Source organism: Bolinopsis microptera, chromosome 5 (genome assembly GCF_026151205.1).
Source record: "Bolinopsis microptera isolate Bmic1 chromosome 5, MBARI_Bmic_1.0, whole genome shotgun sequence".
In the NCBI taxonomy this organism is placed as follows: Eukaryota; Metazoa; Ctenophora; class Tentaculata; order Lobata; family Bolinopsidae; genus Bolinopsis; species Bolinopsis microptera.
In genome coordinates this window covers 9514959-9540858 of record NC_087076.1, presented here as the reverse complement: position 1 = coordinate 9540858, position 25900 = coordinate 9514959, and the positions used below count along the sequence as shown (strand labels likewise).

Below are 25900 nucleotides of genomic sequence, written 5' to 3'. Positions count from 1 at the left end.
GAGAGGTAAAGCGCCCGGCGACGTTTTGATCAATGACATATGGCCAATACTCTTCTGACATCCAAGGTAGGTGGCAGGCATTAGTATAAAATTCTGTCGCACTGATATTCCACTTAGGTATGAGTAAATCGACTCCAAATCTTTTTCTAACTTCTACATACACAAGAGGAGTGCCATCAGATTGTATGCGAATGGAGGAGATAAAGAGGTTTTTCCTGATAATAAGCACTTTACATTTTGCTGGATGGAATCGCATTTTGGTCATTAGTGCCCAGTAGAGAGATAGTATATATCCATTTGTAAATTGTATTTATCATGAAGATGATGTATTTTACGCCAGTCCCATTAATTTACAATTGTAATAAATTAAGAAGAACTACCCGAAGGCAGCTGTACTCAGCAATAAAGATTCAATAAACTTCAGCTAATTCACTAACTACCAGTACCACCCTTATCCCGAAATACTAGGTATATCGACCCGAACGCAACCCAAAGGAATTTTTACAGCATGTGATTAATTGTAAGCCGTGAATGAATGGGAAAAGCGAGCGACCGATTTCATTCTCGGTATCATTTTGCATTTGAGAACGGTCAATCAAATTAATATCATTTCCTTTTGTTTGGGAGAGAGAGACACTGGCAGCGGTCCACTCTACCCATGATTATGGGTTTTGGTCAAATATATTATATTGCATGTATATTTTTTAAGAAAACCAAAAATTTTGTAGAAATAGAATGGACTGTCGCCATGGTGAGAAAAGCGAGCGAGCGACTTTATTTTTAATATGATTTTGCGTTCGGGTACGGTAACAGTATAGTATTAGTATTACTTATATCAATATTAGTTCCTTAATTGTTTGGGAAAACTTTGTAAGTTTACAACCTACCAGGACGCGCGCCGAGTTGGACTCGTCGACGGTCCAATATATGGAACAGATATTTTACGAGTATCACCCGTTAAGGAAAACTAAAAGGAGACATTTGGTTTAAAAATGTCATCTCTTTTTGGTTGCAACAACTTTAAGTTCATAGTGAAGCCTGTTTTGATTTGATAGAAGATCAAAACACAAGTTGAATTTTGATATAAATAGTAGTGGATGACCTTGAATTGCTGTACGGCAAGTTAAACAAGGATCTGAAACTACTAGGTTCCGTACATACTCAACTCTGCACCCGTGTCAGTATGTTCATTATATGCAAGCCTCTTGATTTATAAATTAACGAAAACGTCCCACTCCCACTGAAGCTGTAGAAATAGTTTGTGGCCCTGTGCTGGTAGTGGTACGTGACTACTTGACTTTTATTTTCAGGAACGATTCAAGGGATTAGTACAGGCTTCTTCCTTTACATAACATTTGCTGAGATGTTGTTCCAGGAAATGAAAAGCAAAAACGACTCGTTTCTAAAGGTAGGAAAAGTTTCTGAATTTTGTTAAGATCATTAAATAAGCCATGAAGGTAATACTAATATCATTTTAGTTTGAGCCAGTCAGTCATATTGTCTTTTATCAGCTGTTGTGTTATCGATGAGTGATGACAGTATCTATTTATTGATAGATATCTATCTATAGACAGTATCTATCTATAAATAGAGTCACCTTGATACACGTTGTATACCACAAAAAAGGCTTTTTTTATCCTTCGGCATTCGGCCGCAGCGTGTAAAAAGGAGTATATAAATATAATACAACGTGTAATTCATTAAATCATAATTGCATCAAGATTCAAGATTTACCGCGGTCATTTCCTCATTCCTTTCCCCAACTACTAATAATACTAATAGGGTTTAATACGCATTATACGTATATAATTATATAAACAAACAAAATCCTGATTTTTCCCCTACTCTTGCCGAAGGCAAGAAGATCGTAGGGAATAAGTAATCGGGTTTGGATATATGAGGTGGCCCGACGGTCCTACGGTGTCGACAAAAGTCTGCTCCTTCGCAATACGGACCACTCCCCCATAATTAAGTGTATTGGAAGCGTCTGTTATGCTGCGCGCGACGCTAGCCATGTGTTAATTAATTACAGTGAAGTTCCTCCTTCGCAAAGTTATTTTCCGCAATTTTCTGGATTCATTTATTGTTGATGCGCGCGGCGCTACATTGGTCAAATAAATCGTCAATTTTTACCATGCGCGATCCCACTCAATTATTATTTTTTCCAGTCACACTTTTCACTCGAAAGAATTAATGGTATAAGATACAAGTACATCGTAGGGAAAATTGATCGTGCGTGGTTAAACCGCGGCGAAATTCTTGTTACTATAGAGGTTTTACTATAAAGCTATAAGTATAGAGGTTACTTATATAAAGTTGCTGAAATAACTCGCGGCACATTCCTGCAGGTTTCGTTCATGACCCTGGGCGTCTGGCTGGTTACCGCCTCAACTATCTGGCACAACTGGAACGGGGCACATGCTCACGAGTAGCAGGGGTGGAAACTTTGTTCCCGCTTTTTTGTGATTCGTGTTACCTGGGGACCTCAGGCTATTATGTTCATAAATAGAGATTCGGCGGAATGACAGGCTGAGCGCCGCCCAGTAAGATTTGTGACGTCACGATATCTGATGATGACGTCAGAAGTTGACCCCACTGGGTATACACATAAATAATTGGAGGTGTGTCGTGTTAGCATGATTTGTGTCACGAGAATTATAGTCATATAGTTGCTTGTAGTCTGTAGAAGTGATCGAAGAGAGATGAAGAGAAGTGAAGAACAGTCAGAATTACTGACCTTTTCAGTGATAAATGATATATAGCCGGTCTCACTCGTATCTTGTTGATCACATCTCCAAAAACATATAACATATTGATTATATAAACTCCGATGCAGAAAGAAATTGGCAACTCTTCAGAAACATGATAGGAATTTCGTCAGTGTTAAAGATCGAACACAGTTTCGAAATCAATTAGAATCTTAACTCACCATTTTGCATTTTGGCACGTCAAACGTGGAACCAACAATTTGATAATTTCAAACCGTTTCAGAGCGTACGTATTTATATTATATTAGGAATTGAGCTTATTGTATCCAACTTTTACAGTTTAATCTGATATTTTTAGTCTTGAACTTCTCTTTTGAATAGCTTTTAATTCAGTATAAGCAATAAGGGGTGATCGTTCACATATTACGTTATCAGCCGAGGAGTAGGGGGTTTCTGCTAATGTAATTTTGACACAATAGCTATGTTTAATTTAAATGTGATTATATTAGGGGGGGGGGGGGGCGGGGGTAAACCTTTTTCAAAAAGTGATTTAACGAAATAATATGTGAACGAACCCTAACGGATAAATTGAGTGAAACAAATCTACTATTCGGAAATAAATTTCTAATTCAAAGAACATTCTCAAACGAAATCAACAATAATCGTAACAAACAAGTACAATTAATAATAACACTTGGAGGACGCCACTTCGACGCGCCGCGCAAACTATCATTCTTGCTTCGCATCGACGAGATCGTTGCTCTGCGATGCAGAGCAACAATCTGGAAGGGTTGACATCGTCAATCAAGTACAACACAGCCTAGCCATTTAACGACAGCATAATCTTTATACTTTTAGTTTTATAACGTTAACCTCTAACTAAATTACAATATGTTTCTGTCAATTAATTAATATATATAAGTCTAATCTTAAAAGTCTAAACAAACAACTTATTGTAAGAAATTTACAATTAAAAACAAGCAAAAGTAACGTAAACAATATTCAAAACTATTACTTCAACATTGAAACAAAAGAAAATCGTAATATAAACATCACAAACTAATAAGTGTGGGAATATGGCGATGAAAAGTTCAACTGTTCAAGCTACAATGATAGTCCGTCTTAAAACTACATAAATTCAATTTATAAATGAACCTATTAAAAAATGTGATCCGATCATAGCAAAGGTTTCATCGATTGTGTTTGACAACGCTATGAACACCCTGTTGTACACATATCTTCAGTGAATAAACTTTAGAAGCTATTTCTTTCTTTACTTTCTCTGCTTGTACCCTTTGAAGAGAACGCTGCTACGTCCCTGCTTAACAAATCTATCCATAAATCTCTGAACTTCGAACTCCAATTTAGAAAGGTCTGAAATGTTGTAATTGTATGTTAAAGAACATTTTGAAATGTTACATATAATCGCGATTAACGTTACGCCACATGTTGATGTTGCGTATGAGGCGTAATTTAAATCACTAGGTTAAGCAGATCCCTTAAAAACACGAACATTTTGTTAATTGATTAACCAACAGGTGAGAAATTATCAATTAATTAATTAACAATTAGTTTATACTAATCGTAGTAGTAGTAGTATTAGTAGTAGTAGTAGTTAAATATTTAATAAACCCGCCAATCATTTGATTCTAGTTAAAACTGACCAGTTTCCCCAATGTTAGCTGCGATAAACCCGTCTGCTTTCTCCCCGATCCGACTCCAAGAGCTCTTCCTACTAGCCATGGCAGACCGAAGATAAATCACTACGATCAGGGTCAATAGAAGCTCTTTACTTATACCTGGCATTTATTTAGTGGTTAATTAAATATTTCAAGAATCAATAGTTCCCACAGTCAGACAACGAATGAGTTTAAAAATTCCAACAAAATCTTTATAACATCATTGGTAAAACATTTTCGGACATCTTCAGTACCTAATAAAGATAAGGGTTAATACTCCAATTATATCAGAAAATTTTAATTTGAACTAAAGGATGTTAGCTGTAAAAAGAAGCCAAACTCTCAAAAATGGAATGGGAAGCACTCGGGTATGGGGGGTTGTGAGGCCCCAACTAGTCGGAAAAAATATACTAGTCCCTGCATTAAGGGTGAAATAATTTAAGGACCATTATCAAAAGTTTTATTTTCAAATAAAAGTGGCATACCAAAAGGATCACATGAATTAATACCATATGGTTTCAAAGTTCTGAGTTTTTGTATAAGTAGATGTTCGTTAACTTCTAAATTACTAGGACTAGAATTCTTTAGGATAAAAACATTATAAGAAGCATCAAAATCAGGTCTATTGGAAAGGTTATGTGAGTCTATTAGGTGAGCTGCTAAACTGTAAGTGTCACTATCATCAGATAAAAAATCATCACTATGTTTTAAGGAAGGGTCTTTCAATAATTTATAATAGTTAGCTCTATGTTCGGTTACTCTTTCATGCAAAGTCCTAATGGTACGTCCAACATAGCAGAAAGGAGATGGACATAATTTACAAATGAATATATAGACTATGTTGTAGCTAGAACAGGTCCCTGGAGCTTGTCTTATCTTGACTCCATTAATACAATAACACTTTTCACTTCCTATCATTGCACAACACTTACAATTTCTTTGATGGCAAGGTTCTGTTTTTGTTACAGTGTTATCCTCTGCGTGCAATTGTGGGTTGAGGAGTCTTCTCCGCAAAGATGCGCCTGATCTTTTAACATAACTGAATAGTCTTTTGCCGGTGTTTCTATCCTGGTTGGAGGTCTCCGTTGTACTTGTCGTGTCGGTGTTAGAGGTAGACGACAAACTCGGAGAAGTCTCTATGGTGGACTCAAACTTTTCAATTACGTCTATCAGTGCCGCGTCACCTCCGAAGGTGGAGATAACACGTATTGTGTTATCAGGGGACACAGGGAGCAATATAGAACTGTTCGAGGTGTCCCTGCAGGTGGGGAGCCTGCGTTCGAATGTTTTCACCTTCGAAGAGATGTTGTTGATCATCTTTTTCGGATAGTTTGAGTTCGAAAAGCACTCTTTCAGCTCGTCGATTCTTAGGGCTAACCTATCATTGTCATTGATGATACGGCGGAGACGGAGACATTGGGAATAGATGATGCTGCTGTAGACATGGTTAGGGTGGGTGGATCCAAAGTATAGATAAGACCTAGAATCAGTTTCCTTTACATACAGGTCAGTCTGGAGGTTTCCATCGACGTCAAATGTAAATTGTATGTCGAGGAAACAAGTAAATCCTCCAGGGTCTTCGATGCTGAACTCATCTATATTAAGACCTACACTACTGAGTCTCGAGTTGACATTAGAGATAAATTCTGAAAACTGTCTTTTTGTTCCATCAAAAAAACCCGCTCCATCGTCTATGTATCTCTTTACTGTTGACACGTTTTTCATCAAGTGTTCATCAGAATATACTACTTTTCTCATGTAGTAGTAAACTGCTATATTCGCAATTTGTACACAGAGGCTTCCTCCCGTTGGTATTCCGACTAGTTGTTGGTACCAATCACCTTCAAATTGGCCAATAGAAGCTCTGAAGCTGAGGTCTACGAGGGCAAGGATCCATTGTTTGAACTCCTCACTCCATTCCGTTCGACATTCAGTCATAGCAACAGTTAGGGCTTCCATTGCCAAATCGGGTTTAAGAGAATCATATAATGCCTTGTAGTCAAAAGCAAAGCTTCTGAGCCGGCGTTTAGTATTGTGATCAAATGAACTGTTGATGCCGTCTAACCAGTTAAGTGCATCTCCAGAGTCGATAAGTAGATCCCCACAAAATTCGCGTTCCAATGAGCGTAAAAATGTGTCAGCAAGGTAAACATCTGAACGTCTTGTAACTCCCTCTTGGAGTGCTGTAATAAGCCTTGCGGGTGGCTCAACACCAGGTTTCAAATCATCTTTCTTAAGCTTGTGAATTTTCAAGCAAGGGTAGAAGTAAGGCTTTCCTGGTTTGAAATGCGGTAAAGTGCTTTGAGCGTTTGTTGGTCCTGATTGGTCAGCTTCGAGTTCATTCGATATACCCATGATACTCTTAGCTGTCTTTGCAGGAATCAACCCTCTTGTCTTTCCGTCAATCCATAGGTTGACCAGTTCTTTGTGCAAGGCTTTGGTAGGGTCGTAGTCAAGTTTTTTGTACAGGGAAGGGTTGCTTAGTTTGTCAACTGATCTCTTTCTCAAAACATCAGGGTCAACAATTATGGTGGCACCACCCTTATCAGCTTTTGTGACTAAATTTGTAACTAAATAATGACAATAAACGCTGCTACGAATGCCGATCAATTATTGTAATGAACGAGGCTAAGTCCGAGATGGCTCAAACGGCCACCTTCTCAATAACATTGTACCCAGTTGTGTAGAGCCTGTATCCACATCTGCATCTTTCATGTTGAGGTCTTTAACAAAAGCAGGCCCGAAGGAGAAGGAACCGTCTGTTTTTTGTAGGACAGTGAATCCCATCAGCATCTCATCTCTCACTTTGCCTGGGAATAAAATGAGTAAATATAAAGACTCGTCGCCAACCTAGAAAGAGGACACCTGCTTTCGCTTATACAGATTACACACGTACATTTACAATATCGTTATTATAATCAATAGGTTCGATATTCGTTGCAACGTTCATTTTATTTTTATCACCAACAGACGAGTTAGAAACAACTAAACATGTCACCTGACCGTCTTACACACCTATGTTAGCTGGTGGAACGTATATCAGACTCGCGTCTGCGTCGTCGTCTTCAGAAGAGAGGCTTGAACCACCAGAGATCCGCGCACAATCAGCCAGCGGTGCACCGCGTGGAGCACTCTGATTAGCAGCCTGCGGTGCAGCACTCTGAGTCATAAATCGATTTACCATTTTAGTCTTCTGACTTATTTGGGGTGCAGATGATGGGGAGCTCATCATCTTGCTCTTGGCCCACCGTGTGTTGGAAACTTGGGACCTGTTCTGCGGGGCATCAAACGAAGGTGCAGACCCAACACTTCGTTTAAATTGTTTGTTTCCTTTTACTGCACCGCCAAACAATCCCCCCTTTTTCTTGTAGCCCAAGTTAGGGGACGACTTCACTGAAAAAAGAGACAAATTGAATATTTATAATGTATTTCAAATTGCAGATTTGCATATATACAGGCTGATACAAGCAAACATGCTATCTGACCAAAGTAAGTTCCTCGCTAATAATAATATTACCAAATGCTATGAATCAAAACTAAAGAAAATGTCTCTGCTGTTAAAATGACAAATACACCAACCCATTCCCGGAGGTGCGGCCATGAAGCTGGCTTCCCCTAAAGATGCACCACTCGCTTCATCTGCCACTGGTGCTCGTTTAACAGCGGTTCCAAACTGACCTGATGATATGTTAGAAAAACATTAAAAATACCAATGAGATGAGTAGACAGGCCGAACTTCGAATAGGGCCAGGTTTTATGGTCCCAGAATAAAAAAGAAACATATTATATATGTCGTGGGTGCCATACTTAGAACTACCAAATAGAGATACATAGAGGTACCCATTACCCAAACACACAGCACACTCTTATACTAACCAGTGGAGACACTGGAGCACCACTTATTGGTGATGTTATAGTTGGTTCCCAGGTTCGTCATTCTAGTCTGCACGTGCGCGTCGTTTGACATTGAATCGTCCTCCTCTAACTGTGGGCATGTACAAATAATAACGAAATGAAAAATACAGCGGCATTGCACGCCGCAGTCCGCACGGATTATATTTTGGTAGTGTGATCTAAATCATCTTAAACTACTATACACAATAAAGCGAATACTAATCCCGTCCAAATTTGGAACAGCCAAGAAGAATTCCGGACTTTCACAATTAATTTCCAGTTAAACTGGTTCCTGTCTGTAAATCAACCCAGAATAACAAAAGAAATTCAGGGTTTAACCGTACCATTTTGACCATCCTTCTGGCCATGAGTTTATGGAGTAATTCGCTCTTCATAACTTTAGTAGTGTCGAGGTTGACCACAAGCATAACATCCCCATTTGGACCTGCGGTATCAATATTGTACAATATTTGTAATGTAAATATAGTGTGGATAAATGCGAATATATATTCTAAATAACTGATAAAATTATATTCCACACAAAGCATGAAATTGTGCTGTATATGAGTGGTGATTTCGCTCTGAGAATCAGGGTCAGTAGCTCAATTGGTAGAGCAAGAGACGCGAAATCTCGAGGTTCTGGGATCATTCCCCAGTTGTCCCTAGTTTTTCAGAGTTAATCATCACATATAGACAGCATGAGAGTAGGCCTGGCCATCTCGAAGTGATAATAATATTTGTGGACTTCAACGAACAATATCTATAGTATACATAAGTCTCAGCGGCCAAAGAATACCAAGCTGACAACGAAACCAAAACGTCAAATACCAAAGTGGAAAAATCAAAATTATAATAATAACTCTGACCAGTTCCAGATATGCGGAGGCCCACAGGCAGGTTTCCAAACTCCAAACTCTGATATACGATAGACAGCTGAGATGAAAAGCCGTGAGGAATGGGATTGGGGGCGGATTTCTCTCCTAGACTCATCACAGTTCCTACGTCTGGATTTCCTGTCCTGTGGAGAACGTAAGGTTTACCTCTGAATAAGCCTTTACAAAGAATAAAGATAGAGTTAAATGAAGTGTACACATGTCCATAGTTATAGCTGGTGTAAGACGCATTGGCGGCACACTTACGTGTTGTTTTCGGTAAAAAATCGCCACTAGGCAATAAATACTACTACATACGTAAACCAATCGATACAGACGCTGAAGAATCGTAAGATAACATTAACCTTCCCGTTAGGAGAAGCCCATAATTAACGAACTAGCGAGTAAATATACTCACATCACTTTATTGAATCATAAGCATTTGTTGTAAGAACTTACCTGATCGCCTTCTTCATTACTAGACTGGACGAAAAACTAAAAAACAATAATTGGGTATCCGAACCGGATTTCCCCCGCAAATATTCCCAACACCGAACCGGACCGGATTTCCAATCGGTCCCCAACCGTTAAAGCGTTAACTCTAAGCTACCCTGAATTAAATAGTTCTCACTTGAAGATAGAAAGAATGCTCTTCTGAGGTTTCATGTCAGATAACCAATCGAAGGTAATGTTGGACAGACCAGGAAGGAGAGACCGACTCAGTAAATCTAGAACTTTGTCTTTCAAATCTTCAGCTAAGGTGACCTGGCACAAGCAATAATCAATCCGCCGTGCTTTTAAGAAATGTTTTGGGAAATTTAAAATCAAAGAGAAAAAGAGGCTTGGGTAACGAATTATTCTGAATACCTAATGACAATCACTACTTGACGAATTTCAAGTTGATTTGTTTAGCCGTGATATAACCAGTGTGGACCCAAAACTAATCAAAATGTCATATCAATCCTTATCAAGATAATCAAGTGCGAAGACAAGTAATTTAAAGAAACTTACAAATAGTGCAACACCTTTACCAGCTCGAGCCAAACCGTTAACCAGTTCTCTAGAGGCCCCCTCTCCGATACCCAAAGTGAACACTCGCCCTTCCTTTTTGTACTTTCCAACCATCTCCACCGACTCCTGTCATAAATAAAGTTGAAACTACTTCATATATTTCTACATTTCGTCGCATAACTATTTTGTAATCAGTTTATTAATTAAGCTGAAAAAGTTGATCTTACCGATGGTCTTGACACATGACCATCAGTTAGAACGAATATCTGTCGCTCACATCCGTCCCCAACTTTCTGTTTGAAGATCGTTTCCAACGGCTCATAAACCCTTGTGCCTCCACCTAAAATAGGGTCGTAGAGTAATGAGTATATCCAAAACTAATTATTCTGGTGTCATTTTATAACCGTTAATTTCGTCATCCTCAAATACGGTCAAACGCGATAAACAATAAGTATTAATTAAGTACCTAGGCAACCTCAACAACTCTGGATAAGGATTGATATACAATATGCACATTGCAATAGATCACTATTTACTATTTACTGGGGGTTTAAACCACATTTTCTCTCATCCCCATCCCCAAATCCAAATTTGTCGTTATTTTTAAGGCGAGATAGTTTCTGACGGTCAAGAGGAGAAAGATACATCATAACAGGTAACCGCCCGGGTAACGTTCAACTACCCACAATATTTACCTGCTCTCATGTTATCAGTGTAAGCTCGAGCGTCCGCCAGAGTTTTGTCGTTGTACGGCTGAACTGACTCAAACAAGAAATCGAAACTAGCGTTGAAGCTGCAGATGTTAAACATGCAATCTGAAGGAAGGGAGGCTAGGAAGATGTGGAGGGCTTCCTTCGCTTTCTCGATACTCCGCCCCATCATAGAACCTGATCTGATATACATGAGATCAATACACTGCGATGTATTTTAGACCGTGATCTACCACGGAAATTTGTAGATCTATAGTAGTATTCAAGACACATATATTTGCTCACAGTAAAAAAAAGAAGTTCAGTTTCGTAAAACAAACCGGTCAACAAGGAAGATCATCTCAGACTGATAGTCGACAGCAGGGAACTCAGGAACCAGTGTCACCATAGCTGCAACCTCACCCTTACTCGTCTCCTCAATCAATATCTGGGACGAATAGCGCACATGATATGATAATACATTTCTCGACAGCAAACACTGATATATGATAACCTATACGGTAATGGAACACTCGCAGATACGACTTATCAGTCAGATCTATCTTTAAATTTATCCTGTTAAAACTCTTACCCGGGCACCGAAAGATTTCCCTGTCACAGTGCTTACAAATACTATCTGTTCCTCTTCAAAGGCTGTGCGCTCCAGAGTCAAAGAGCCCGTGCTGAATACAGTTAATTGAAAGGGTCTTATTACTCATTGAATAAAGGTTATTTAAGAGTACTCTCTTCAATTGATAGAAGCAAATGTAAAGACGGACAAGACAGTGAGAATTCGCAATTAACAGACTCAGAGACTCAGAAACATACCTGAAATAAAAACCATCCTCGTCCACAGCGTCTCCGGCGACAAATTCTATTTCATGCGGGTCAGCTTCTGTATTAAATGCTACAGTTTGGCGAACTTTCATTGTTATCTCCACATCTAACGCTTTATCCAGGTCTACCAACTAAATTGGAAGTTATCGTCACAATTAAAGTGCGGCTATACCAAAAGCGAAAGTAACTCATATTGGAATCGAACCTACTAGCATGCATGCTGGCCGTATTATTGGCGCGCCGCACACTCTACAATTAAAATATAATTCTTGCGCGTTACAAATATGCCGAAATATCTCACCTCTCAAAAGCGGAAGCAAATTGTTAATCGCTGTTGAATGGCTCTTCACTCCTGAACATTTAACAGTTTTGCATGTTAACATCATGAAAACCAACATACCTGATCAGCAGCTGTCTTCTCAGCACAATCATTGGGCGGACTAGAATACTGTGGAGCAACTGTATTTGGTATGCTGAGCTTCACCGCGTTATTCTCTATTGGTAGCTCGCAAACGTATTTCAACTCAATAACCGTGATACTGTTCGGCGCAAGTTCCCCCAACTGAGGTTTCATTCAGTAAATTTCTAAAATGAAATAAAGACGATCAATAAGCACTTGCATGTCAGCATGATTTAACTAGACTAAAGAAAATTGAATCGCGGACCCGTTAAAATGCACTATAATTATATAATTCTTAATTGTATCAAAGTTACAACACTATTTATTATACATTCTATAATAAGACTCATATGACAGGTCTTGTCGCAGCTAGTTGAGTTCACTTGTTCCATATATATATATCATGTGTACCAGAAACCTTTTGATCGAATATAAATAGATAAAAGTAAGTTGGATGACTGAAAATACTCACAGCTAATTGGTAAAGATCAGGTTTAAACTCTGTCAAAAGAAAAGCAGTTCTGTTGTCCCCCATAGCCAGATCATCTTCATCAATATCTGAAGCTGTCGCATTATCACCCTTCTTTTTCACTTTTCCCTCAATCAAAACCCCTGAGATAAATATTAGCCACTTAAAGGAAAGGTTTTGTGACTAATCAATGATAGATATTATCCAGTTATAGATTGCCACGCAAATCTTCTAAAGAGAGTGATCCTAATATATTTTTTAATAAAACACCGATGAGCTAGATTAGTCGTACAACCCCCCTACAATACACAGTCTAAATGTAGTAGACGATGTACAATACACAGTGCAAATGTATTACACGATTTACAATACACAGTCTAAATGTAGAAGACGATGTACAATACACAGTGCCAATGTATTAGACGATTTACAATACACAGTCTAAATGTAGAAGACGATATACAATACACAGTGCAAATGTATTAAACGATGTACAATACACAGTGCAAATGTATTAAACGATGTACAATACACAGTGCAAATGTATTAAACGATGTACAATACACAGTGCAAATGTATTAAACGATGTACAATACACCGTCTAAATGTATTAGACGATGTACAATACACCGTCTAAATGTATTAGACGATGTACAATACATAGTGCAAATGTATAAGACGATGTACAATACACAGTGCAAATGTATTCACATACCGTTACTCTCAGCAGTGAAATAATGTACAGCACCGCCTTCTTGTATAGGGAAAATGTAAGTAGCTTCCAGTGTATCATCCATCAAGTTCACATAGCTCTGTTTTATAGTGTAGTGTCCAATATGGTTTATAACCTGAGGTAAAATGTAGAGTTAGCAAAGTTTTAGAGGTTGTAGAAAATGATGAAATTATTTAGCTGAATCCTGCGAAGAGCAGATTTCAGCACAATATTTAAAACTGTTAGGTTTTTACAATAAGTACAGAATCTAAGATTGAGTAGAAAATGTAAATAAGGAAACTTTACCAACGAAAAGGCTATTATGATATGAACATACCTCGACGAAAACTTGGCATTTCTCGAGATAAAGAGGAAGACAAAAGCCATCATGAATGGAGACTAACCCACATTCAACATCGTCAAATGTAGTGTAGGTATTCTTGAACGGCATACCTACCTAAACGATCATTTTGTGCATAAAACTAGCTGAAAAGTGTGGACAAGAGAATATATCATCATTACGACCACCCACGTGCAAATTACGTAAAATGCAAAAGATTGCATAGTAAGGGCCATAGTAACCAATGTCATGGTAACGAGGATTGTTACACGCACGTGCACGTGCAAAGATTTGCGAGCGCCATTTTGATCGGTTTTGTGGTAATTACATTGTGTTAAATGTGTTTTACATTTAATTCGGCTGTATCTTCGGTTGTGACGGATATTTTTTGATGCGATAAAAACTGACTACCAAATATAGATAAAAATAATATTACCTTCTTCCCTGTGACCACGGACTTTCCACGTGCAAATCAGACTAGAAATAGGAAGTTAGGTAAAAACCAAAAGGTTACATAGCAACGGTGTGTAACATAGCAGCGGCTGGAATACTTGACTCTATTCATCTTACCAGGGAGAAGAACATTTCTTATAAACCATGAGGAGATAATTACAAAGAAAAGTTTAATGTGGGAGCAAGCAAGAAATGGTATAAGATAACGTGGGCTGTCAAGGAGTAGAGAGGAATGAATATTAGAATCTAGGGGGAATACGGTGTTCATGGACCTAGTCGTGGAGAGAAGAATTGGGAGAAAGTAAGTCATGATGAGAGAATAGAAGAGAAACATATGATTATGATAATTGTAGTTGATGTGTGGGGTGCATGGAGAGTGGAGACTTAAATGTGTAAATTTTGTTAGGTATAAACGTGTTGATATGTATATGTGCATTTCTTGACTGTGTACGAGACAACCCATTCGGACAACCCTCCAGTCGCCGGATACAGCAGCAGTTGGTCAAACTCACTGGTTGACTACTCGCCATCCAGATGGTCAGATATCTGATAACCCTTCCGGCTCCACAGATGAACTCAACGAAGTAACGAAGTAAGTAATTATCATGATCACGAATGTACTGTCAGAAACGTCAAAATAAAACATGATGACAATTAAATTTCTACACACTTGCAATGAGCACACAAATAATGATTATACACAAATTTTGTTGTAAATATTTACACTGCTGTTTTGATAGTAACTATGATATATATATATGATATATACAAACAAACAATCGTTTACTAAATTATTATGAGATAACCTGCATCCTATTATTGTCTGAAAAACTCTGATCGCACTGATTAATTAAAACTATGCATGCAATTAGAGCGGAAATTACAGGAAATACGCATTTTTCCATAAAATACGCCTCTGATTATGCAAATTACAAATTGGTTTATTAAAATCTGGAAGATAATATAAAAATCTGTTTAAAGCTTGTATATTGTTTATTATATTACATATTTACATGATTCTGAAATCATATTATATATGATTATATAAGTTTGTACAAATATTATATACAAACTTTTTAAAAGCCTAATAATTTAATTAAAGTTAGATGCCCATACGAGTACACGGTTGTGTAATTCAAATTCTCATTCTGTGTTGTTGTTATCAAACTTCTTGAGACGGGCTCTGAAAGAAAGAAGCAAGTATTACTTCTGCTAATTTTTTCAATATCCGTCACATATTTATGTAAGATCGAATACGCCGTAACGAAGTTTTACAAAAATAGAAAATTACGCAGACACAACCTTTAGTACCAATCATAACGGTGAACGGAAGTTATGATAAAAATTCAGACACACAGTTACAAAAATTTGCAAACAAATTATCTCAAAACTCAAAACTCAATACTAGAATTTAGGAAAGTGCGGTTTTCACCGGCGTGACAATATATATATAAGAAACATGAGGTCATGATAAGAAGTGAGGTCATGATAAGAAGAAGTGACTTCATGCTTGGTAGTGGTGATGTAATACGTGTTGGAATATTGATATAATTTATAAATTACTTACTGTCGTAACTCCTCCATTGTTTTGGGCTTACTTTGGTTAAAACCTTGCTGAAATAATGACAAAGGTTACCAGTAGCAACCCAATGATTTAAGAAACACCGGTTTAAAATAAAACACATACAAATCTTGACATTTGACTGTCAAATGACTTATAATTTGACTGTCAAATGACTTATAAATATATATTATGGACTTCTTGGAGACATTTTCTAACATGACGGTCCGTGACAAAGCAGCATTATTAAACAAGATGACCAGCTACTCTTTATCAATCTTAAAAACCTACCAGAACCCTGGGAGTTGAGTTTCTGTTGTACCTCCTCTGATCTGATAGTATCTGTAAAGTTAGGGTGGGGTTTTTGATAAGGTGAATGAGAAAAAAAAAACGTTCACGATCAAAGTATGGAACGTGATGTATTGATTGCTCAAAGTAAACACAACATACTATCGCTGTTAAACTTTTGTGCCGGTTGAACAATGATTATAGCGGCATATAAATTATAAATTAACGAGAGAGACACCATTCACTCCAGTTGTATTCAAGAGCTACTCATAATTTCAAACTTTAAACGATAAACACAGCAATAGATAGCAAATTAATAGAACTTTCAGCAGAGCAGACATACACAATCAATTAAAGCACGGCTTCTAAAATGGTTGCTCCGAAGGCCCTGAAGTGTTCTTAAATAAGGGAGTAACACAACATGTTGTGTAAGAATGTCATGTTTACATCCATGTGATATAGCTATACTTGATCACAGAACGATTAGCAAATCAACTAACCTGCGAACGGGCATGCCTCAAGCTGGTATTTCCAGTATTTCCAGTATTCCCAGTATTTCGAGCTCGATTATTAGGGGGGATTCTTGGGAGTTTAGAGGTACTTCTAGCTGGTGTGATAGTAGGTCCAGCATTAGGGGAACATCTTGGGAGTTTAGAAGTAGCTCTTGCTACGGGGGCTTTAGTAGCAAACAATCTTCCTCTGCCAGACATAGCTGCTGAATGATGATGAAAAGCTCATAATCTGGAGAAATAAAATAATAATAACATTAAATAAAGCTGGACCAAAATGTCGCATAGGCTCTACTATACATTCAAATGATCTCAAGTTCTATGCGGAGTGATGAAGACATGCATACACTTGTTAAAACCATATCAGAGTTTAACACAAACATATAGTAGTGGCTGTAGTGAAGGTGAATAAGGGAGCAAAAGCAAAAGCAAAAGCAATCTATAATAGTGGTATCTCCCTACCCACAGGATCTGGATAACGAGGGTTTAAAGTATCTGGGAAAACTAGAAGCCAATGATATTATCCATAAAGAGATGATAGTATTAGTTGCAAAGGAGTATATTATCGTTATATTCAAGGTCGGATATATGAGCAATGAGAAAATAGAAGCATTGGAACATTGAAACAGTTCATTTTTGCAGATAAAGACATCTTCATATAATATTTCTCTCATGTTCAAGTTCTATATTATTTTCGCTAAATAATATACAGATCTGACTAGCAAATTACTCCTCAAGGTCAACACTCAACAACTAGCACAGTAGTGGTCTACAGGTTTCTAACTTCAATAAAACACAAGTTTTTTGATAAAATATAATCATTAATCCGTAATAATTCTATACCAATTTCTACAAAAATAGCTTGAATCTTAAATATGCTCTTAAACATGCTTGCACAATGCACACCAGCCATAATGTTGATAGACTGATTGTAAAGAGGAACTTGCTATTCATTGCACTACACCTGTTTTAGACATAGTGAGTGTTCTGTAATCACGTAACATGCTCTGAACAGAGTTATACGAAATAATATGTGATATAATAGTTTATTAATAGATTGGCACTTGAATAATTCGTCTGATTGTTCAACCTTGAAGAATGGAAGATAGCTGGGAGGGGGCTTGTAATTAATAATCATGGTGATTAGCCCTGATTAGCCCTAATATTCAACACTTGGACTCAAATTGATCATTAATTCTAAACTTACAGTAACGGCTAGAGTGATAATCTACACTACAGTTTTCAAATAAAAACATGACGTAAATTGAAAGCAATTGATCCAAAACTGATCCCAATTTTAAAACTCTGAAGTAAAATATCTAAAATAAAATTTACGTTTTCCATTAAAAATTCACAGATTGACAAACTTAACCGTATACAAAAAAAATTCTACTATATATTATTTAAGATCTAAATAACAGATAGTCTAAACACAACGCTGCTATCTAATCTTTCTCTAAAAAATAGAATAATATGGCTTGCATTCTGCGCCAATTTGCTCTGACAAAATTAATATTTCTAAGATATTTTAAATCATAAATGTTATTAAGAAACAATTCTCTGTTATTTAATTCACGCTGTATTAATGAGAACAGGTTAGAAAATAGATGGATTAAAAACATAAATAGTCACACAAAAATTTATTTTTTGCCAATATTATCGTATATTATCAAGGCAAATCAAATTATCATTATTAAAATCAAATGAGCAACTCATGCAAAGGTTAATATAAATTTACTATTTAAGTTACAATCAGTTATTCTAGCATTTGCAACAATTTTAATTGCTCTCTTATCAGTTGTTTTATCTTTACATCGACACGCCAGCTACTCAGCTTGCCTTTGCTTTGTACAATGGACTTCACTGTGGAAAATTTGAACAGACTCGAAAAAGAGTTATCAGTGGCGTTGTATGACATTTTGAAACTCTCGAAAACTCAAAACGTTACAGAGCTGAACCATTCGAGACTAATGGCCATTACGAAAGACCCCTTGGCTAATGCTGTTGAAAAACTTTCTAAATTGATGACAGGCAATATCGAACTATGTAAATCTGCGGCCAGTACGATAGACAGACTGAAATCAGAGCAGCTTAATTATCAGAAGGATCTTATCAAACAGCAACAGAAAGAGCTCGACTCTGTCCAGCAAACTGTACAAACTGAGATGAAAAAAACATGGTGCGACATCGTGAAGGAGAACTGTGAAACAACTACCAGTGCTCCGTCGATTGACAGTATAAAGACAGCTGTGAAAACTGTAGTTGAAGATGACGTCCGCAGTAAGAATTTCATTGTTTACGGTGTGCCAGAGAATTACGGCAGTGATCCACATATAGTGGCAGAAGAAGTGATTACCGAAATTTGGGAATCATCGGGGTGTGATCCTCAAGTGGTGGCAGCAAGTTTGATCGGGATTAAAAAACCTGCAGATAGTGGTAAACCAAGACCGTTAAAAGTGACATTGGCTTGCACGGAATCAGTCAAAATGGTTCTTGCTCGAGCAAGAAATCTGAAGAAATCTAATTATGTAGCGTACCACACATGGTACATCACACCTGACAGAAATAGGGAGGAGAAAGCAGCTCATCAGAAACTTGTTGTAAAAATGAAGGAAATGATTACTGCTCAGCCAACAAAGTATCATTATATCAGAGACGGCAAGATTTTAAGTGTAGATAAGGTCAAGATGTAACACAAGGAAATTTTCCTTCTGGTTGGTAATATACTCAATGATGGGAGTATAGTGTATTGGCTATGCCCCGCTTACTAGTTTAGCTCTTTCTAGTCCCCTGCTACACGGCATGTAAACAGGGATTGGCTAGTTAGAGGCGGTCCGTGTAGGCCTTACACTGTGCTTTCAGCAATACTCATATAGTGTTTTTGATATCCATATTTCTTCGATTTAAGTGTACTATATAATATAAGGCTCTTATCTATGGCTGTTGCGATTGATTGGGGACCAGCTTTTGGTACACTGGTTAATGTTTACTATAATATTAAAGTATTACAATTACATAAAATTAGATAAATATAAATTCCCTTTGCTTAGGACGTACCAAAATATCCAAAAATGAAACGATGCACCTTAGCACACAACACAATACATAAACAACTGGCAGTGTATCCTGCGTGTATTTGTTGATTTCGGCTGATAACGAGGAACTTTTAATTGTGAGTTATACAACTGCAACCGTGATTGTAACTCAGGTATGTGATGACTTGTAGAGCACACATCGCTGAATAGCAATCGCGATGCAGGTCTCACCCAGGCCAGGTTTATCTATAGGGCTCTTTTCTGAGGATACACTGCCAGTTGTTTATGTATTGTGTTGTGTGCTATAAGGTGCATCGTTTTATTTTTGTATATTTTGGTACGTCCTAAGCAAAGGGAATTTATATTTATCTAATTTTATGTAATTGTAATACTTTGATATTATAGTAAACATTAACCAGTGTACCAAAAGCTGGTCCCCAATCAATCAATCATTCACTCATTATTCAACCAGACAAGCAGCTCTAAGTCAGTAGGTCAAGTTAATGAAACCTTGTTACTACTTAGTCCTGTAAACTGAAGTATATTACAGTAGCAATATACAAAGGGATGATGCACCTTGTAAGATTTATTTTGCAAACTTTATCATACAACCAGGTTACAACAGCAAGTAACGGAGATAAGACTGGTACACGTCGTGTAGTCAGGTACCCCAACAGATAACTTAGCATGTGTAGTAGTACGTCAAGAAACCAGTAAAGATACAAGTAGATACTAATGAGTAAATAAACCATCACATAACACAGTGGTAACCAACATTTGTCGAACCAAGAACCAGATCTCCACATCTCACTATACTGTGCTCCTCTTTTTCTAATAGCACCGAGAGGAGTATACAATATACCTTCCAATAACATATCTAAGAATAACATCCCGAATAGCAGCCTAACTATAGATATAATCGCATTCTTATTAGTGCTTAACAGCAGGTACAGTGAGACTGGTATCACTATGTACACAGCGTACTGTGTCTCATTGTCTGTGTTCAGAAGATATAGCTCGTAGATACAAGAAACAAACAGTAGCAGTACAATTAAAGGAAATCCACGTCTACTGAAAAGTAAATGAACATCAGTGTATGAAATAAAATCCCATTTTGCGTTAACTGCATAAATATCGAAGATGTTTTTTGCAAAATGCTGACAGTTTTTATTCCATACACTATAACAATTCGTCGGCAGTATGTCTTTCAAATGACAGACTACGTCACCAAGTAATGAAGTAGACTGGGCTTTTTTCAACTCCCTGGTAGGATTTGCACGCGGTGCTCCTTTAAAGTAAAATATAACCGAGTCAAGACTTCCTCCAAAACTAACATATACACCGTATTTTTGTTTTTCAACTGCAAAGTATCTTCCATCTTTTGTATGTAAGACGACAAAAACATGGTAGTCTACCACGGAAAATTGCTTTTGAAAAAAACGTTTAATAACAGGCCAAGGGTTGGAACTTTTGAATGGAGCATCTAAAGGCACACTGTAAACACCAATCCATTCGAGTTTTGCTGTTTCAAAATCCTTACAATTAGACCGGAATACTGTCTCCAGATTAGCATCAGTTACTAACTCAGTACAGGCGGGGATGATAATGGTTTTAGGACGGGGAACAACTTCACCAGTTTCTACGATTCCATCAAAATACAAATACAGAGCGGATGAAATGCTGAGTAGAAGATGCAGGGTTACGATGTACTGTTCTACACAATGTGATCTGAAATAAGTAGATAGTTGCAATAACTCAATTAGATTTACGTAAAACAAATGTTGTAAACATATTGCTAGCTATTTAAACTTGAAGCTGCAACTGGATTTAAACAAGTTGTTGTATCACAATTATTCACTAAAATCTGAACATAAACCCACACTATGATAACTAATTCATCCTGTGTTACGTTGTAAGATGTATTGTGGCTACTAGGTAACGCCTAACAGTACAGAGCAGGAACTATGATACAAAATACAAAATACTCAAAATAAAACTAACCTGGAAATATCTGGTATCCTGGTATACAGCCCCTTTCCGCTAGTGGTAACTGTGATAATGATACACAGGGGGATAATAGCTAAATCAAGTGACCTAGACCTGGAATAATATTTGTAATATTGTACATTTAAACGTTGAATATTATATAATGTACGATTAATACACGAGGAGAACTTTCTTTAAAGACGTGGATTCTGGTCATCTGGTGGGTAGGTGAAACATATTTTTTGACACCTGACAGCAATCTTACTATATATAAAGCGAGACGATATATATATATATATCTGTGCCATTTTACTGACACCACGGCATCAACTTTAACGCGACTTTCCGCATAAACCGTAAAATGTATACAACTGGAACTTTTTTGGCTGGGTCAAATGCTTTAATGGCCTTCAAATCAGCATGAAAAAATAAAAAATTGGCCAAGGAATAATGATTTTAGAGCCGAAAATTTGGACCCCCAAGTGGTGTCAAAAACGCCAATTAAATAGGTAATAATTATTTTAGTATTTTGAGTCTTGACACCGTTTAGGGTTATATTATACGGGTTCCTGCTAGTTATCCTAATCCTATCCACTGTTCATCAATCAAACCCCAGAAAATATAAATGTATGTATATACTTTTTTTGTGGTTTATCCACTGGGCTTAGAGTTTGTGTTTAAGCTACCAAATTTTATTATTATTATTATTATTACTTACCGAACAGAACTGTTCAGATACATTCTTGCCAGTACATATAATACCCAAAGTATAACACACAGGTCACGGAAAACTAACCAATCCCACCAATCAGATCTGAAATGTAATTTATAATACAAATGCAGTTAAATATATTGGTTATATTATGTTTCAACACATAAGTTACTACTTATATTAGGACGCAATGAAACTACCGGACCACGATGTATGGGGACTTGCCACCCCATGGCAACATTAAAATATATCGACTCTGTTACATCGTTTCCTGTTAGTATAAAACTCCGTTACAAAATGAACTAGGATCTGGCAATACTACACCTTAGATCAATAAAATATGATATAATAATGTATAACTGTTAACTAGACTTAAATAAAAGTCTGAAGAATATAGAAAATAAACTGGTTTACCGCTTGTAAGTTTAACAATAAACTGTGAAAGTAAACTGTACCGATACGATCAAAGAAATTATGGCTAAAGGAGAAAGGCAAAAGGTAACATGCATAAGGAATTACAAGAGGGCTTCACACACACTATAATTACATGAAGTCATTAACTGTGAAAATATGCCAGTGTCTGAGGATACACGCTGGCTGACTATTAATAAATAATTTAAGATATCTATGTAAGATTTTCCGTTCAAAATTCTGGGTAGTCAGTTTATCAAATAATAATTTAACATCATGAATAAATTCAGTAACTACTGAGGAAGATTTGCATATCCTATATAATTCACCTACAAATACTCCATACGAAGGTTTAACAGGTACGTTGGAGCGAAGGTTAGGAAAAGTAACGACTTTAAAACTAAAGTCACGTCGTTTGTCATATAATTTAGTGTAGAAACGATTGTTCAAAATATTAATGTCTAAATCAAGAAAAGTCGTAGATAAATTGCTAGAGTTTGTAACTATAATCTTCAACTCTGCGGGGTAAATATCATTGCAAATAATATCGACAGTCTTATTGTTGATATTGGGGGTGGTTAAATCGTCAATGTATCGACTGGCGTGTTTCAAAGTGTGAACCACAGGGTTCTTGTTTTTAACTTGCAATGTGATGTAATTATGCTCGTACCAGTATAGAAAAAGGTCTGCGACCTGGGAAGCACAATCACATCCCATTGGGATACCAATTACCTGTCTGTAGATCACACCTCGAAACTTAACATATATCTAACTTACAAGACATATTTATGTTCGACATAATCCCGGTGACCTAAATGATTTGGGAACGAAAATATGGGGATTTTTTCCCGAAAACCGCCAGATTTCGTACCCCAAATTAAATCATGATATTTAGGGATTTTGTTTATCTCCTTATTTTACAAAAATGAAACCCAATATTCGAGAAAATATTTTAAAAGCAATTCATGATCGAATACTAGTGTTCATTTGGTTGATGAATCATATTTATAACTTACATTATAACTTATATTGATAGTAAATCGATAAAGTCATAATAAGGAAAATACGTGAAAAATAATTTGGGGAAAATAATGAGTCCCGTGACCTAAATTTTCGAAAAACCACCGACTTTCGTACTTTTAAATGTCTTGTAAGGTAGCTTCTAAAGCTGGCAAAGCAGCTAGCTTATAACATAAGGAAAATATCTACATAGCTAGTAGCTACCAGAGCAAAGAGGCAGTAACAATACTAGGTCTACTACTACTACTCCTTTTTTTGCGCACTAACTACAGTATATTGGTTAGTGACGCTAATAAGCAAGCATCATCAGAGTTTCTCAAATACTACACCAGCTTCTAATTTGAAAATTGCAAAGCTATTGGCCCTGCCCAAATATCTAATGGGCTACTGAAATCGGTGTTTTACACCTTATTTTCCGCATTATCTTTTTCTACCTGTTTTATATTGTTTGTACCTAAGAACAGTCTGACTACCAATGTTACGGTCAGCAATATACTTTCCCAGATAACACGTTATAGTATAGAATTCAAACAGATCTATCAAAACACTGTCCACCTTAAAAAGGCTGTTGTGAAGATAACATACGCCTTGAAAGATACTTTTTGTGAATGCAAAGTTGAAAAGCTCAGTTAAAGATTACACTATTTCGTTGGAACCTTCCCACGAAGGTTCATTCTAGGGTGATGTTGTATCTAGTGAACTAGGTAAACGCTTATTGAAAGGGCAAATCACAAGAACAGAAAACTTATTGTTTCATTGTCTCACTTTGTGGGCCTTACCCCACAGTAAAACTGTGCCTCAACCCTACTGTCCCTACTGCTGGGATTGGCCCATTACTTAATGGGCCAATCCCAGCAGTAGGGACAGTAGGGTTGAGGCACAGTTTTAAGGATGCAAATGTAAACATACAGAATACCCTCTACAGTCTACAACATACAAAATACCAGAAGCCTCCAAACAAACTCTCGGCCTATTGTCCTCACTCACGCTAATCACACACACACACCCTCACAACATCCTTCTTTGACTCCTTTATGGAGATGAGCAATACCCTTCAACCTACGCACGTCCCTCATTCGAGGCAGAGAAGCCTTGATTGCCAGACCAAGAAATGTACAAATGTATCACTAGCAGCGAAATACGGATATACCTTCTCCTTAGTCTTACAAATAGTTAGGTGGCAAAAAACCTGACTGTGCTTTTTAGGCATAACCACACCACACTTTAAAACTGTACCCATTTGCACTTATTCGTTGAAACAGAGCAACCTCAGTTAATGTAGGAAATATCCATAGCAAAAATGTATCTCAATTTAGCAAGGTTTTGATAGCAAACCAGCAGGAGCATGAATCAGATTCATCATAAATTTTAATATGCAGTATTTTAGCAATTTTACACACAGATTTTCCAGGGAGCGAGGCTGAAGGGGAATGATCATTTAATAAAACTTGATCAATTTTAATTAGTTTTAGATTCTAAGCTATAACCCTGAAAATTGAAACTTACACGTTTTCTGGTATCATCAACACAGAAAATAATGACATCGCAAACAGAAAATCTGAAATATGTAAATCAGTTACCTCGTCAAATTCGAATAAAATAAAATATGGTAGAATGTGATTATAGAATATAGAGCTACCTCTAAGATCAGATACCTATAATGGTGATCAATTTACAAAATTAAACCGTTTAAAATGTGTTATCATCAATCTGAGATATGGAAAAAAGCTCACCTTTTAAACTTGTACACGTTATCTTTACAGGTTATCGTGAGCACGGAGCATGTAGTGGAGTTTTCACTACTATCTACCTAAAATAATCGTTAGTGACCATGTCAATAAAACGAATCATCAAATTTATGCCAATTGAACACATTATAATACTGAAAATCACAAGAAAAGCATGTGATTAAATATAGTTTGCCAAGTGCAAAGTACTAAGTAGTGCATATTAGCTTTAACAGCAATCCTATTTTAAATTATAAGGTAAATGGTATAGAACTTGAAGTATCTGCATAGGAAAAAGATTTTGCAGTTATAACCCATGTAGCTCCCTGTTTTAGAACGAGCAGATCAAAGCATGTATCTCTAAGGCAAATCGTATGATTAGTTATTACTAGAGGAAAATTTGTTATGATTGCTATATATAAAGCATTAATAAGACCTCATCTTGAGCAGTGGCGTAACGTTGCCTGTTGTGTCCAATTGTGGAATCCACCTGTGGCTCATGAAAGTTGAGGGACTGTTTTGGAGCTGGACAGCTTCCAGCGGCACCTTACCCGTCTGATTGATAAGGTGGGTACTCTTCCTTACAG

General features: G+C 37.0%; 3 protein-coding genes across 5 annotated transcripts; all 3 read right to left on the bottom strand.

The window, feature by feature from the left end:
• Positions 1-3314: 3314 nt before the first annotated feature.
• Positions 3315-14097, bottom strand: LOC134814643 (von Willebrand factor A domain-containing protein DDB_G0292740-like). Of its 2 annotated transcripts, XM_063822798.1 has the most exons (20): positions 14048-14097; positions 13609-13728; positions 13275-13407; positions 12563-12702; positions 12091-12252; positions 11682-11821; positions 11446-11536; positions 11195-11301; positions 10860-11056; positions 10392-10504; positions 10165-10290; positions 9785-9918; positions 9148-9299; positions 8626-8726; positions 8264-8372; positions 7967-8065; positions 7403-7780; positions 7063-7197; positions 4373-4507; positions 3315-4082 (listed from the first exon to the last, which is right to left on the bottom strand). In XM_063822798.1, the coding sequence occupies exons 2-20, from the start codon at positions 13720-13722 to the stop codon at positions 3982-3984; spliced, it is 2667 nt and encodes an 888-aa protein (XP_063678868.1). In that variant the 5' UTR covers positions 13723-13728; positions 14048-14097; the 3' UTR covers positions 3315-3981. The 2 variants fall into 2 exon arrangements, with proteins under 2 accessions (XP_063678868.1, XP_063678869.1); XM_063822799.1 differs by lacking the exon at positions 14048-14097 and having other exon boundaries at positions 13609-13771.
• A 657-nt stretch (positions 14098-14754) lies between these two features.
• Positions 14755-16628, bottom strand: LOC134815779 (uncharacterized). The gene is made up of 4 exons (XM_063824369.1): positions 16414-16628; positions 15917-15967; positions 15632-15678; positions 14755-15247 (listed from the first exon to the last, which is right to left on the bottom strand). Exons 1-4 carry the CDS (start codon positions 16621-16623, stop codon positions 15208-15210), a joined length of 348 nt encoding a protein of 115 aa, XP_063680439.1. The 5' UTR covers positions 16624-16628; the 3' UTR covers positions 14755-15207.
• Positions 16629-19915: 3287 nt separating this feature from the next.
• LOC134815680 (uncharacterized) lies at positions 19916-25400 on the bottom strand. 2 transcript variants are annotated; one of them, XM_063824241.1, is made up of 5 exons: positions 25320-25400; positions 25093-25144; positions 22162-22257; positions 21459-21557; positions 19916-21185 (listed from the first exon to the last, which is right to left on the bottom strand). In XM_063824241.1, exons 2-5 carry the CDS (start codon positions 25128-25130, stop codon positions 19979-19981), a joined length of 1440 nt encoding a protein of 479 aa, XP_063680311.1. In that variant the 5' UTR covers positions 25131-25144; positions 25320-25400; the 3' UTR covers positions 19916-19978. The 2 variants fall into 2 exon arrangements, with proteins under 2 accessions (XP_063680311.1, XP_063680313.1); XM_063824243.1 differs by lacking the exons at positions 25093-25144; positions 25320-25400 and adding an exon at positions 22570-22624.
• Between the last annotated feature and the right edge of the window lie 500 nt (positions 25401-25900).

Bases quoted from the DNA above. Each gene is read 5' to 3' on its own strand.
- LOC134815680 (XM_063824241.1), bottom strand. From the start codon at position 25,130: ATGTCATTATTTTCTGTGTTGATGATACCAGAAAACGT. The intron at 22,258-25,092 runs GTAAGTTTCAAT...ATTACATTTCAG, and splicing joins TTGATGATACCAGAAAACGT to ATCTGATTGGTGGGATTGGT. The intron at 21,186-21,458 runs GTTAGTTTTATT...TACTTATTTCAG, and splicing joins AGGATACCAGATATTTCCAG to ATCACATTGTGTAGAACAGT.
- LOC134814643 (XM_063822798.1), bottom strand. From the start codon at position 13,722: ATGCCGTTCAAGAATACCTACACTACATTTGACGATGTTGAATGTGGG. The intron at 9,919-10,164 runs GTAAGTTTCTTT...TGCTTGTGCCAG, and splicing joins GTAAAGGTGTTGCACTATTT to GTCACCTTAGCTGAAGATTT. The intron at 4,083-4,372 runs GTCAGTTTTAAC...ACAACATTTCAG, and splicing joins AGCTAACATTGGGGAAACTG to ACCTTTCTAAATTGGAGTTC.
- LOC134815779 (XM_063824369.1), bottom strand. From the start codon at position 16,623: ATGTCTGGCAGAGGAAGATTGTTTGCTACTAAAGCCCCCGTAGCAAGA. The intron at 15,968-16,413 runs GTTAGTTGATTT...CTAACTTTACAG, and splicing joins TGAGGCATGCCCGTTCGCAG to ATACTATCAGATCAGAGGAG. The intron at 15,679-15,916 runs GTAGGTTTTTAA...TCATTATTTCAG, and splicing joins ACTCAACTCCCAGGGTTCTG to CAAGGTTTTAACCAAAGTAA.